The following is a 15,233-nucleotide window of genomic DNA, read 5'->3' as shown; positions in this document are numbered from 1 at the left end:
CTCCATCGGTATCCTTTCCTAATCTATGGTCGCTGGCTGCTTTCAAAATCATATCTTCGCTATAAAAAGTTGCTGGTTAACGGATAGCTAGGGGCAGGAAATTTTCGCGAAAAAATCTGAACGCCTACTAGACTGCAACAAGGTATACTCACACGAGCGGTTTCTTCCTTGTGATTGGCGGCCGTCTGCGAGAGAAGTTGTTGCCTTGTTTGCACGAGCCACTAAGGACGAGTTTGCTTCCACACTGAATTAGTGTGTTTGGTTGTTGTAACAATCGACATGCGCCTCAAAGTAACTCACCCAATCACGAAACACAGACGATGCTACAGTGTTTTAACTTCCAGCTATTCTCGGGATCTTTTAGCGAAATTTTCATGGCCCTACGGATAGCCTACAGTTCACAGGGATGAAAGCCACAATCGCAACCCGAAGGGTTCCGATGTTTGCCGAAGCAAAAGGTTCGGTTCGGTCAGTGTGTTAAGTGATAGTTCTTTTCTTTTTCTTTCGGGAGGGTAGGTCGGTTCGATTAGGATAGCGTTATTTAAAACACTCTACGACCGTAAAGTATATAAATCCTTGCAGTAGGGATCGGCCAACTTCGGAGAACTTGAACTGTTCTGCGTTCTGCGAACTTCAGGCGTCCCCTTGTTTGCTCTGGTTGTGTCGGAACAACCATAGAGGTAAACAGCGAGGATTTCGAAATTGATAGGAGACGGCAATCTGTGACGTACTTGAAGTCACTTTTTAACCTCGATATCGCAATAGTGTTCCGTCCCAAACACAGCAGAAATGGTGCTTGATTACGTCTCACGATGTTTAGAGTATGAATTAGAATCTCAAACGTTAAAAACAGTCACTTTCGTGCAAATAATTGTCTTTTAAAACTGTTTCCACAGTGCAAACTCTACACTTCAGCCGATGTTTTGGGCGTATAACCAATATGGCGCAACAATTAGCTGAAGCAAAAAAAAAGGCTTCTCCGAGTTACAATGCAATCATACAATGCAGGCGTGACTGCCCCCTGGCGGGAAGTCAGGGAGTTAATCGTTGTGTGCAGTCTTTGTCGAGTTAGTAACTGAAGTCAAAACGAGAACCAACCCTCACCACCCTTCACCATCTGGATGGCAACAATATTTTTTTTTGGGTTTTTGGGTACAATGAAGTTTAATGCTATTTCTTTGCACGCGTGTTGTTATCGTATTAGTTCAACGATATTAACTGCATGATGACCTTTATTTAAAAGGACTTAGGGTTACATGTGTGCGTTCAAAGTCGTGTTGATATTTCAAGGCAAAATGAGAACCAAACCCTCCCCCTTATCCTTTTCACATTTGGATGGCAAAACATTTTTTTTTTTATCAAGTTAAACGCTTATTCCTCGCTGATATGTTTTTAACATATTTGCTCATTTAATAATGGCATTTTTTACGAATCTTCACAGCGAGTTCGTTTCCAGCTATAAATAAGCACCTAGGCTTAACTAAAGTGACTTCAACTGCCGAACAGACTCTCACTATACCTCCAAGCTCGCTAGGCGACACGAAGTTGCGTTTGGTTACATAAAAACAATATATTTATATGCACATGGCGAGCTTAATCACACCGTGAAACGAATATTTTGTTGTCGGGAAATAATTTTTTTTTTACCCCCATCAACTCAACTTTATGTATTTTTGGGTGTACAAAATCAATTTTATCTGTGACGACGAAGTGTTTTCTTGCAGCAAGTGGGCTGAACGTGTGTTCGGTCGCCATACACAAACAAATGAGCGTCGGAAGGAGATAAACACACAGGGGCCGCTCGAACACCGCGCGATAAGCCCGCTTCAAGGAAGCAGCTGATAGACTAGACGCGCCGCGCATCTGCAGCTGGGAGCAGCCTGGCATCTGCGTCGTGCAGCTTGTGCTGAGACTTGTGGGCTATCCAGAGATCAGTGGAGGATGCAGCTGGAGCATTAGCCGTCAGACATGAAGCCTTCCCCTCACCAACAATGTTTTTTAAAATTTTATTTTCACATACCAGTATGGCACACGTTTGTTTATATTTGTGTCAATTGTTCTGGCCTGCTTTTACTAACGACTGTAGTTAAGCTGGTCGAAAGAAAATTAGATCAAAATATTACTGGTTAATGTGTTCATGTATACGTATTAAAAGTATAAAACAAATCTTAATAATATAGGTTTAATTATATGAGTTGACATTTTTCTCCAAGAAAATACTCGACCTCCAAAGGCTAGCATAAATTATAACTAGATACTTTTTCATCTGTTAAATTATAACTTATATCAACAAGAGAGAGAGATAGAGAGAGAGAGATAGAGAGAGAGAGAGAGAGAGAGAGAGAGAGAGAGAGAGAGAGAGATAAAGAGAGAGAGAGAGAGAGAGAGAGAGAGCATAAAGTAGTTTCTCTTTTGAGAGCACTCTTCAAATCAAGCCACGGTTTGTTTTACTTGTTCGTTTAAAACATTAAAATTTTACTAGCGTTTAAATTAAAGAACTGGTAGATAACGATTTCATAGAAGAATTACTTTTCAAAGTATAACTAAGCGATTCCACCTAACTTTGATCGTAAGCATTCGTAAAACCGACCGGAAGATAATTTATCACGGAAGAATATTAAATCGTCGAAAATTAGTTCCTAGTTGACTTAAAAATGTATATTTAAAGAGTTTTTTTGACGTGAACACGTCTAATAAATCGATGAACGCCGGCTGCACGCACGAAAAAGGATGACTCATTGTCCCGTTAAGCACATTGTCCCGTTACGCTCATTTTACGTTTGCGCCGCATCTATCTCTATTCCACTCGATTGGAAAAACCATCGATTTGACTTTTTCGAGGCACATTAAACTTGAAACACTCCCATTCGTTTCCTACTTTTCCTATCATCGACCTATCCTTAACACAGATTGGAAGAAGTTAAATAGCAAACATGTATAAAAGTTATAGTTAAAATAATCTGTTCGTTAAAGTAATAAACATATTTGAATTAATGAGTGCAAATAAAAGTAAATTTATCAATTAAATTGTAGATTTCATTTCACTCCTTCTTTGTGTCCATACAAAATAGTGATAATTCAATACAAATAATTCAATTTTATTCATAAAATTATGCAATAATTTCATCAATGTTTTGTTATGACGTCACGTTAAACTATCGTCCGTAAACCGACTTTACAGACAACCATTTTTTTTAAAAAATAGATAACGCGGGACAGCCTCCATGACAGTAATATAGCCCAGCCCAGGGTAGGCCTACTATAATGCCACGAAATGAGCCAGTACTGCTAATGAGCAGTGGCGTGTGAACCAGGCGGCCATGTTGGCAGCTCCGGAGACCAGGCCGTGACCTCTGACCTGCGGTATCTCGCCGCGCCTCGTCGCTAGGGCAGCAGCAGACGCGAAACTACATCACGTGCGATTACCAGTACCAAGTACTTCAGCGAGTTCTTGGTAGCGGACCTGTACCTAGAGAAACCTGCGTTGCAGTCACGGCAAAGTGAAACTGGACATTCTGTACACAGAAAAATAAAAGGTTCCGTACTTCTACAAAATATTACTTTGGAAACCAGCTGCCAAGATATAGTTTGTGTACTACTACAACAAAGATATTGTGTAACACGTGGCTATGGCTATTTTTGCACTTATGAAATACGTTTTATGACATAATACTGAGTATTTTTGACGTGATGACGTCTTATAAATCGACGAACGCCGGCTGCACGCAAGAAAAATTGTCACGTTCCGCCTGAGCCGAGCGTGCAAGAACTGGCCAACACCGTGCGAGAAAATCTTCTATAATATCAAACAGGTTAAGGCGGGCTTTTTAACTAATTGTTCGTGATTATATTTAAACAAATTATTTATAATAAATTTGCAAAAAACTGTAAATAATATTTGAAAATTAAAAAGTATGCAATTTTTCGTCAATGTTTTCTTATGACGTTATCACGTAAAATTATCGTCCGTAAACCGACTTTACAGAAAACCCCCGTTTTTTTTTTTTTTTTTTTTTTTTTTACGAAAACTGAGACATAATTTTATATTTTAACTGATGTTTCAATGAACATTGAAGCATATATATGTATATGTATATATATAAAATTTCCTACAAATTAACAAAATTGTAAAAACATGAAAAAAAAATTGTAAATATAAATACACAATTATATATATATATATATATATATATATATATATATATATATATATATATATATATATATATATAACATTACATCAACGACTGTTGCAAGTGAAGAAATTCTAGCTGTATTGTTAGTGTATGATAATTATTAATTTCCTACAAATTAACAAAATGGTAACAACTGGAAAAAAATTGTAAAAATAAATACACAATTATAAATAAGGAAACAATTTAGAGTAATGAAAAAGTACAGTCTGGCCCTAATACAATGTTCACAGGAGCACGCGGTGAGTCACCCGTTGTCCTTGTGTGTCCTTACACCAATGTAGATGACGTCACACTGTCGCCACTGCAATTGACTGAGCTGAAGTTAGCTCTATCCGCCGGCTCTAGTTGGCCGCCCGGCACAGAGAGCTTGGGACAACAACAGTCTAAGTCATTCCACGCAACTACGGCAATTTCCTACCGAGTTTTTATATTTTTACAACAAAATGTGCGAAGATAACGGTCGAGCAGTTACATGGCGATCTTCATACATGTGTGTACTATCAAATAAAAGAATTAATTAGCGGACAAACTATCGCACGTGGCCGATCAAAGAGGTTAAAAAAAGTTGAATAACTAAATGACGTATGCGAAAAAAAAATTTTAAGCGTGAAAATGAAATAATGATTTTATAACTTACAAAAAAATCTTAAAATTAAAAAAAACAATATTATTGTGATTTAAATTTATTCATGTTAAAAAAAAAATTAAACGCACGAACATAATTACAAATTTTAAAAAAATCCGCCCAACACTTTTGAATTTTTTTTTTCTTTCGAGAATTGAGATTTACATTGAAAATTTTGCGATAGCACAGACCAAAAAACAAATTTTGATGGTGTAACGTGATTTAAAACATATTTGAGGTTATGTGTTGATGGAGAAGTTTGGTAGCCTTTTCCCGTGCAATACTTCCCCTCCAACTCTATTGTCAGTCGTACTGGCAGCGTGGCAGCATGGACTAGTGGGGCAGGGGCGTACCTGGGGAGGCGTCAGGGTGCACGCGGCGAACGAGCAGGTTGACAGTCACCGGGGCTTCGTACTGCACAAGATGGCCGCCGCTCACCGGGGCGTCGCACTGCACAAGATGGCCGCCGCTCACTGGGGTATCGCACTGCACAAGATGGCCGCCGCTCACTGGGGCTTCGCACTGCACAAGATGGCCGCCGCTCACTGGGGTATCGCACTGCACAAGATGGCCGCCGCTCACTGGGGTATCGCACTGAACAAGATGGCCGCCGCTCACCGGGGCTTCGCACTGCACAAGATGGCCGCCGCTCACTGGGGTATCGCACTGCACAAGATGGCCGCCGCTCACTGGGGTATCGCACTGCACAAGATGGCCGCCGCTGACGCTACTCCCGGGCGCGGCCTCACGCATGGCGTCGCCTCGAACAGACCGCGCCCTGCCGAGGGCGAATCCTCAAAACCTAACGGAAAAAAAAACAAAACAAATGCACGAGTTATTTTGTATTATGATCGTTGGTTTCTGTATGCTATAGAAACACCACAATAACGGACCAGAAAATCACAGAAAAAAAAATCAAAATCAAGCTGGTGTCAACTGTTAAAAGTAAACACACAGCCAGTGGCGGATCCATAGGTTCACCTCGGAGGGGGCACTCTAGGATTTCCGAGAAGCCAGAGAAAAAAATGTCTTAAAATTACTAAATTTGTATTTAATCTACTCACACTACACATAAAATCCAACCACCAGATTTTATGATACTACAAGACATTCATTAATTATATTAAAATATTTTATTGGTTTCAGAAACAATCATTTTTGTAGGCAATATTAATGTAGCAGATAAATGGTTTTTCGGGGGGGCGGAGCACTTGCCCCTGGTGTCGCCCCCCCCCCCAACCCCCCTGGATCCACCACTGCACACAGCACAGAGAATTCCGTAGAAGGAATTAGAACAGTATCTCAGCACTGACCAACACAGAGGAGCGGCAACGAGGACACAGTTGCAACAATAACCGTGAACACGCGCAAACAACCTCGGGACAACACAGACGAACACACTGCCCAGTCACCGAGATATTCCTTACGGGTCCGACTCCGTCTGCGCGCTGTTCCGTGAGTTGCGTCTCCGTTTACGTATCGTTGTAATTTTCCATTCCTAAAACTGTCTGTGAAACATCCGTTTCAGCCCCTTTTAACTGACCAAAAAGTACACGTTTAACAAGAAACTTTGAAAACGAAACTGGGACAGAAACATGCAATGGCTCTTAAATGGATTTCGTAACCAGACACTCTCAATAAATTTTGAACGGTTTTGTACATGATGCGTTTAACACCTGAATCTCTAGACGCCGTAATGGCGTTTGATATATATTGTTACGAACGTAGGCAAGGCCGCGACACGTGCAGGTGCAGAGCTGGCTGGCGACTGCCGCAACATGATATGCGCCGCGCGCGCCTGGAAGATTACAAGGATTGTCGCTTTACCCCCTCCTTCCCAACCACTCCCCGCGCGGCGCCCTGCCTTTGACACGTAACTGACACCTGACAGCTGCGGAGTTACGCGAGCCGCCGACACGTGTTTCGAGAAATTTCTGCCGTCGTGTCGGCGCGGAAAGACGCGACTGGCCCCGGCCGCGCTCGTGAGTTCCAGAAATGGTGGCTGATATATAAAAAGCGGACGTCGGTCTCAGAGGAGAGTTCAGAGAGAGAGAGAGAGAGAGAGAGAGAGAGAGAGTTCAGGCGGGAGTTCTCCCGCGGCGAGTTCCGGGCGATAGTGTCGCGGGTGCGGCAGAGCGGCGAAGTCCCTGGACGAAGGTTCCAGGGTGAAGAGTTCAGTTCCGGGGCGATAGTGTCGCGGGCGCGGTGGAGTCCCGAGCGAAGCGTCGAGCGGATCCTCGGGGAAGGGAAGTGCGACGGCGGCGGCGGAGTCCTGCGGCGAGATTTGCGCCAGAAGTGCGGCCCAGCGAGGTATGTGGTGTGTAAAAACGAGTGACTGAGGAAGCAACATTTTTAAGTACAATTGATTAATTGGCATTTTTAGATTATTTGCTAGTAATGTAAATAGTGGCAATAAATAAAACTGTATGTGTGATAAAATCTTTAATTGGGCTATCCTTTACGAACCCGCGGTAAATCGTAACTAACTATATATATGTATATATATAAGTATTTCGTGGAGAGGGATATATAACCCTCTGTTCTCCCCCCCCCCCAAAAAAAAATTGCGCGAGCCACTGCTGCAGGCTAATCGTAGCATTGCATATGTATTTCAAGGCAAGTATAGTAATAATGGAGTCCCTCTAATCCGGAAATCACCGAAAGTGCGAATTAAATGGAATCTGCCGAGTAAAAACATTAAAAACCTATGTTTTTCCTTCGTAAATACATCTTTTCCTACAGATTAATGTTAGTTTTAATACAACGTCTTACATAGACCTAAGTTGTTAACCTACTACGAACAAAACAATTTTTTTTTGCAAACTTGTCCGTATTAACTTGACTGACGTCAGGATAAGTGGGACTCTAATATGTGTTTTATTTGAATATTAAATAATTTTAACTAACATTGATCACACACATATATATGTAGACATGATTGCGAATTTTAAACTATATATTTTAGCATCTGTTAAATTATAACCTATATCAACAAGATATATATATATATATATATATATATATATATATATAGAGAGTGTGTGTGAGAGAGAGCATTAAGTAGTTCTCTCTTGAGCAGGGGCGCAACAACTAAATTTCCAAAGGGGGGGCAATATACCTTTTTATAAAGAATCATCGATCCCCGTATTGAAGCGGGGGGTCCGGGGGTCCTCCCCCGGGAAAATTTGTATTTCAAGGTGGAAAATGGTGCTATTTAAGCAGTTTTATTATCTAAAAATTGATTACACAGCACTTTCTTTGCCCCCGTTTGCCACCACTTCAAGGTTTCAAAAGGGGGGGGGGGGGGCAAAATACCGTTCCCCCCCCCCCCTGTTGTTGCGCTCCTGCTCTTGAGAGCACTCTTCAATTCAAGCCACGGTCTCGGATCAAAACTCTGAGCTGAAGTTAGCTCTATCCACCGGCTCTATCCGGCCGCCCGGCACAGAGAGCTTGGGACAACAACAGCCTAAGTCATTCCACGCAACTTCGGCGATTTCTAACCGAGTTTTTACATATTTACAACAAAATGTGAAAGATAACGGTAGAGCAGGTACATAGCGACCTTCATACATGTGTCCACTATCAATAAAAATTAAAACTAGAGTGCGAACCATCGTGTAGGTTTAACCATAGGCTCTAATAGCCACGAATGTATGATAATCATGGTCGCTGTAACAAATCTTATATATATATATTTTTCAACCCACTTTGCGAAGTTTCTACGAGAGTACATACATGTATGAAGGTCGCTATGTACCTTCTCTATCTTAGGCCAGAAAAAATGGACTCCACTAACCACAAAGCAAGGAAGAAGGGTGATGGGTACACAATTCTATAACTAATGCTCCTTTTTTTCTTTGGAAATCCGAGAACTGCGCAGAATTGAGAGGCAACCTAAAAGTCGTTAATTTTTCGAAAGTAAATGTTGGCAACTGTGATTTTTTTTTGTGGTCGTTCGTTTCTGGGAATATTGACAGTGTTACGTTTAATATAATTTATTTTACAATGCGGAACAGCCAAAACACTATGTTAAAATACATTATCTTGTGATACAAACATTGAAATCTGCATAGCCGCAAAGTCTGAGCGCTGAAAATCACAACCTCAGTTTCTGTTGGGAAAAAAAAAAACACGAGCAAAGCACACACACGATATTGCTTCGCAGCCATTCTTATTTCATTGCTAGAAAGATAATTTAACATCGGCAAAAATTATTCCAAAGTATATTTTTTCATTATGATCAATAGGCCACTCCGTTAATAAACCCATGAATTCTGAACCAAGATTTATTATAAATATTATTTTTTTGATTTAGGTTATTATTTTTAGGATGTTGGCATTTCTTTAACCGCGCAGTTTTTCAGTGGCCATATTCTACCTGTGTAAAAGGCTGGGTTCACAATTAAATAAATTAAGCGAGTGCATAGCAAGCCATGCACACGACCTGTGCGAACTACGAAATCGGTTCACAATTGAATTCTTACTGTTAATTTCAGCCAATGAAATTTCGCGAACTATGCGACATCTGTTAACAGTGTTAGTAAATAAACAATTTTAACTTTCAAAATAATGATAATACTATTATTGTCTCGACATTTTCTTACCACAGTATGGTTAATAAATATAAACATATTTCTAGTCCCGCCAAAAAAGCACCCTGCTCTTCTCCCATTGGCTGTTGTGCCACGCGTACGCGACCGAAATAAAATATATTCATTTCACTCCTATGCGCACGACCTCGCTCCCATGCACACGACCAACTTTCTGCTATTGTGAATCGTTAAGTTAGGAAACATGGCGTTCACATCCTATGCACACGACCTACTGTTACTGTTACTGTTATTTTTTCAATTGTGAACCCAGCTTGGCTCGAAAGCCTGCAGTGGGCAGTGTGTTTACCTTCGCCTCTCACAGCATGTCGGCGCCGGTCCTGGAACACGCACTGCCGCCGCAGCTGTGGTGCAGCAAGGACTCATTTCCCCCCTCCATCCATCCTCGACCAATCAGCGTCGCGCGACTGCAGCGCCCTGACCTGGGCGCGGCCGGTGACGCGACTACACGCACACTCCATGTCCGTCCGTCAGCCGCCGAGCGCTCTGCAACACCCCGCTCGTCCGGTAGGGGCGCGGTTACACGGGACCTTGAACTACTTCAGGTGAACATGTTTAAGTAAACACGTTTACAAACGCGAAAGTGTACGGTTACACGGTAGTTGCTGAAAAGTGTGTTTAGCTCTAAAACCGATTGTCTACTGTCAACGAATGACTGTATTGTTGATCTCTATTTTGTAATTGTATCCAGAAAACGCGGGATTTTCTCACTTGTTTATACAGCATTATCAGCAGAAATGGAATGTGTTTACATATTGCTCAATATTTTTTTTACAAATCGGGAATTCAAACAACATGCACAGTAAAATTTTTAAACTTTTTTTATATTATTTTTTGAGCGAGAATCTCAGTTTTAAGAAAATTAAGGTCAGGATCAATTAATATATATATATATATATATATATATATATATATAATTATATGTTGATTTTTTTTTGTTGCATACGGTAAAATATTACTCGAACTTGTACCAGAAACACTTTCCATCTTGAATTTCTGCAAAAGACTGTTTATATTCTAAACAGCCAATCAGAGGCTAATGTAGAAGATATGTCGATCTGAACTACTTTGCCAACCTGTTTAAGTTAAATGGGAAATGGCCTCGAACGAAACATGTTCAGACTGTGTGTAACCGCACTCAACAGCTGAACATGTTCACCTGAAGTAGTTCAGACTCCCGTGTAACCGCGCCCGAGATGTCCAAGTTCTGTCCCTGCCCGAACACGCCCGAATATTCGCCTTCGGCCAACTACGGGATTTGTTTTATTTTTTGCGCAGGAAAAAATGAATTCAAATATTAAAAGTGGTCGGTAAGGTCAGCTACATTAAAACACTTTTAAAACACTATGGACGGTTAGTTAGGTTAGTATAGCTTCATTAAAATAAACAGAGAAATATATAAAATATATAAAAATGAACCAACCCGAGGTTGGCCGAAGGTGAATATTCGGGCGTGTTCGGGCAGGGACAGAACTTGATGTACATCTTAGGCTTCCCCCGCTCGTCCCTCATCAATCTTCCCATTCTCAATGCTGACGACTGTTGAAAATTTTTTAATGGGAAATTGAAATAATTTGGTGAAAAAAAAATCCTCTTATGTAATTACATTTGTTAAACAATAATGTAAACTAAGCTCTTGTAACTCATTAACTTCAATTTTTTTTTGTCACTCTGGTATTTATTTTCATACTCCCAGAGGTCCCATGAGTACCTAATTAATACATTTCTGTGACTCGACCCAGTTTTGTTAAAAAAAAAAAAAAGTTCCAACATAAATTAAGAGATAATTTTGGAAGTAACTAAAAAAAATAAAACAAACTTGAATACAGTTTACCAATGTTTATTTTACATTTAGGCCGCGATGTGACGATGTGTATGTGAGATACGTGATGAATGACACAGAAATGGAGTAACTGACTCTTACATTTCTTACTCACATATAATTCACTCCTAATTACTTTATCTTTTTAGATAAAGCCTTAAAATTGCTTGTTTACTTTCTAACAATGCAAATCTATCATCATTTTTTCCGGATGCCTATATTTTCCTAGCTATTTTGCAGGATATTTTTACGTCGACTTCTTGTAGGAGTTCTCTCTTAAGCAGGCCATCACATTCTTTTTCAACCTTCTTAAATTAAGTCAGTTTAACAATGAGTGACATATTTCAAACAACGGCTCGTGATTGGCCGAAAACTAAAAACAGTTACATTTTTTAACGTCAAACTCATAAAATCCGCGCGCAACAATAGCGCGGAACACAAAATCTCTCCTTAATTTTAAATAAACAATTACTGAAATAACATTTTACATTACATAATAACGGCGTCAAATTCACCGTTTACCATTAAAAGACAATAGCTCCTTAGAGGGGTCTCTGAAATTGTTCATTTCAGTCCATAGAACATCAATTACATAGATATACACTTTAAAATAAATACCGTTTTCAAATAAATAAAATATTTGCATAGTGTACATAAATTAATTAACATAAATAATTACTTAATCTGGGCGAAAACATTAAATGTTACGGTACACTATCGAGAAATGTTTGCCGAAACTTTCCACTTTGCAGGAGACCGACCGCGTTAAATCCATCAACAGTTAGTCAGTATACATTTTTTTAAGCATTTATGACAAAAAGAGAATTAACGGTGTAGTTTAGAATAACAAACTTATTATAAGTTTTAATTGTAAAAAAATATTTTATGGAAGTATTCAATGTATTTAATAAAAAAATTGGTTTCAGAGCAATTATGTTTTTAAAATCTATGTCATTAATTTGTTTTATAACTCCGTCTGAAAATTAAGATTTTCATTGTAACATTTTGGAAAATAACATCATCTGGAAGAGAAAACGGAACACATCCAGAGGTTGATATTGTTGACAAATGAAGGCAGGAAAGTTTGGCGGTTGAAGTTTTGTAATTGGAGAATGTTGTCATGTGAACGTGAGCCAATAGGTGATTACGTATTCATTAATTAAAAAACGGGTCCTGGGTTCGAGTCCCGGGTAAGGCATGGGTGTTAATTTACATACGGAGAATTGATTGCTGACGATATGATAAGGTCTCGGATATGGACAAAGTACCCTCTGGTTGGTGTAATACTGTAGGCCACCCTAATTCAAATAATAATAATTAGTTAAAAACGGTGACGACGTGTGTGCATGTTATGGACAACTTATATTTAAAAAGGTCAATTGACTACATTATAAATACTTTAAAACACTGCGGACGGTTAGTTAGGTTAGTATAGCTAGATTAAAAATACTGTCAAATCATTTGAATGGTTGTTTAGGAATTTCTAATTTAATATTTAGCTATCCCGACCTAACAAACCATTCACACAATCTCCCAATTACACTAACCTAATTAACCGTCCAAAATCATTTTAATGATTTTAATGGTTTTCGAAGCATAACAACACGTGTGTGTTTGTTGTTTAAAACAGCTGTTCAAGTAAACAATTTCTCAGCTGCATAGGCGCCATATTGCTTAGTGAATGCCGGCTTCAAGAAGTATCGGTTATGTTCCATCTGGTAGAAGCAGCGAGGAGGAATGCCGGTGCTGACGCTGCAACTGGGGCAGTGCGGGAACCAGCTGGGCCACGCGCTGTTCTCGGCGCTGGCGCGGGACGCCGGTCCCGGGGACTCGCAGTATGCGCGCGAGGCGGCCGACACGTGGTTCCGGGAGCGGCCGCGCGGGGCGCCGGTGGCCAGGGCGCTGCTCGTGGACACGGAGCCCAAGGTGCTGGAGGACGTGACGCGGCGGCAGGCGGCGCCGGGCTGCAGCTGGCACTACTGCGGCGCGCTGAGGGTGGCCAGTCCAGCGGGGGGCGGGTCGGGGAACAACTGGGCGCTGGGGTTCCGCGTGAGGGGCCCGGAGCTGGGGGAGCGGGTCGTGGAGGCGGCGCGCAGGGAGGCGGAGCGCTGCGACCCGCCGCTGGCGCTGCTCAGCCTGCTGAGCTCGGCGGGGGGCACGGGCTCGGGACTGGGCAGCCACGTGATCTCCGCTCTGCGGGACGAGTTCCCCTGCCAGAAGCTGGTGAGCGTGGTGGTGCTGCCGTACTGCGCGGGCGAGGCGGCCACCCAGGACTACAACACCGTGCTGGCGCTGGCCGCCCTCTACGAGGTCTGCGACCTGCACCTGCTCTTCGGGAACGACGAGCTGCAGGGGATCTGCTCCTCGCAGCTGGGCGAGAGGAACCCTAAGCTGGTGCACCTGAACCGCCTGGCGGCGCTGCAGCTGGCTGCGGTGTTCCAGCCGGTGCAGCGGTACTCGGGCGTGTCGAACATAGTGTCGCACCTGGCGGCGCACCCGGCCTTCCGCCTGGCCACCGTGGGCTCCGCCCCCCACGTGGCCCCCGCCGCGCAGGGGCACGAGGCCGGGTGCTCGTGGCCCATCCTGGCGAGGCAGCTCAGGAGGACGCTGCGCGGGAGCCGCCAGGTGGCCGGCCTGCTGGTCACCCGGGGCGCCGCCCCGCCGGCCGCGGGGACCCTGGCCGAGCTGGGCTGCGACCAGCTGTACTGCGGGTGGGTGCCCCGCGAGGCGCGCCTGCTGCACTTCCACCAGCCCCGGCGCCTGCTGGGACGCGAGCGCACCGCGGCGCTGGCGTGCAACAGCGCCCGGGCCTGCCGCCCCCTGGACTCCGTGGTGGACCGTGCCTGGCGCGCCTTCTCGCACGGGGCCTACCTGCACCACTACAGCCAGCACGGCGTCGGCGAGGACGACTTCCGCGAGGCCTTCCTCAGGGCTGAGGCCATTCTGCAGGACTACGCTCAGATCAGCGAGTAGACGGTGGCTTGTCGTTCTTAACCAGCGGTGCAGGCCGCCTCTTCTCTGTGGTGGACCGTTGTTGTTTGGTAGCTCTGTGTCGCCGGAGGCTTGAGTCGGTACTTTATAAAGTTCAGGGGCTTTTGGAAAAAAATTTATACCATAGAAACAAAAAGAAAAGTATGTGAGAGGACATGTTTCCGGTCCACTCGGTGGCATGTGGCGAGCCGCCTTTTCTCAGTGATGGACCGTTGTTATTTGGTAGCTCTGCGTCGCCGGAGGCTTGAGTCGGTACTTTAAAAACTTCCGGGGCTTTTGGAAAAAAATGTTCGTGAGTAATGTGAGCAGTGAGTACGTCCATCTACCTGCAACATTATATTCAGTATTAATTCTCTTGTTTGTTTGGTTATTTACGTATTTGAAGTCAGTGCCAGCGAGAGATACCGGGGGCAAATCATTTTGTGGGACCCTCCCTCATTATTTAATGTATAACTTTTTAAAACCCACAGTTTTTAAAAGAAAAAAAATATATAATAATCTGAAGACTATAAACGTGGCCATAAAGGTAAACATTTACTGTGCATATTGCATTACCTTGTAAGGTTTTATATGTATATGTTTGAAATTTTGATCTTATCGGGGAAAACTCAGGGGATTTGCCCCCCCCCTTCCCAATCCTTTCTCGACCTTGGCCCTGTTTTAAGTTAAGGATGCGCTGCTGCATGTAGACATATGTCGCACCTCTCGTACTTCTGGAAGCAGAGTATTGTATATTTGTGATTTGAAACTGTGTGTGAAAAATAAATAATGGACTCTCAAACACTTGAGCTTGATAATTATTTAAGATAACTAGCCAGTTAAAATCTTAATTTGTCAAGTGACTACAGGATTTCCTGAGACTGTGTATCATGTGTACACTTGCGACTCATATTGTGTGAGCCAGTACCTGAAGTCCATCTTCGTTCTGGAGCTCCCGTTGGCTTTCAAACTATTCTCTGCTTGATTTCGCAGCTCAAAGTTTTATTTTC

The 15,233-nt window shown here is 42.6% G+C and overlaps 2 protein-coding genes across 2 annotated transcripts in view; one reads left to right on the top strand and one right to left on the bottom strand.

Moving 5' to 3' along the window:
- LOC134540663 (uncharacterized) overlaps positions 1-9,830 on the bottom strand; it is a 43,080-nt gene extending 33,250 nt beyond the window's left edge. The window contains exons 1-2 of the mRNA XM_063383535.1: positions 9,721-9,830; positions 5,175-5,623 (exon numbers count right to left, since the gene is read on the bottom strand). Coding sequence (XP_063239605.1) covers positions 5,175-5,574 — 400 coding nt within the window. The 5' untranslated portion in view covers positions 5,575-5,623; positions 9,721-9,830. The remainder of the gene's footprint in view (positions 1-5,174; positions 5,624-9,720) is intronic.
- On the top strand, positions 9,438-15,025 carry LOC134540882 (tubulin delta chain-like). The gene is made up of 2 exons (XM_063383910.1): positions 9,438-9,976; positions 12,976-15,025. The coding sequence occupies exons 1-2, from the start codon at positions 9,737-9,739 to the stop codon at positions 14,224-14,226; spliced, it is 1,491 nt and encodes a 496-aa protein (XP_063239980.1). The 5' UTR covers positions 9,438-9,736; the 3' UTR covers positions 14,227-15,025.
- Positions 15,026-15,233: the final 208 nt, after the last annotated feature.

The sequence above is a fragment of the Bacillus rossius genome, chromosome 17, assembly GCF_032445375.1.
Source record: "Bacillus rossius redtenbacheri isolate Brsri chromosome 17, Brsri_v3, whole genome shotgun sequence".
Classification (NCBI taxonomy): domain Eukaryota; kingdom Metazoa; phylum Arthropoda; class Insecta; order Phasmatodea; family Bacillidae; genus Bacillus; species Bacillus rossius.
Note: the sequence above shows the minus strand (reverse complement) of the source record. Positions and strands in the feature narration are given on the sequence as shown.

Coding starts and splice junctions, on each gene's coding strand:
- LOC134540882 (XM_063383910.1), top strand. CDS start 9,737: ATGTCGGCGCCGGTCCTGGAACACGCACTGCCGCCGCAGCTGTGGTGC. Junction 9,977..12,975: donor GGGACCTTGAACTACTTCAG/GTGAACATGTTT, acceptor TCCATCTGGTAG/AAGCAGCGAGGAGGAATGCC.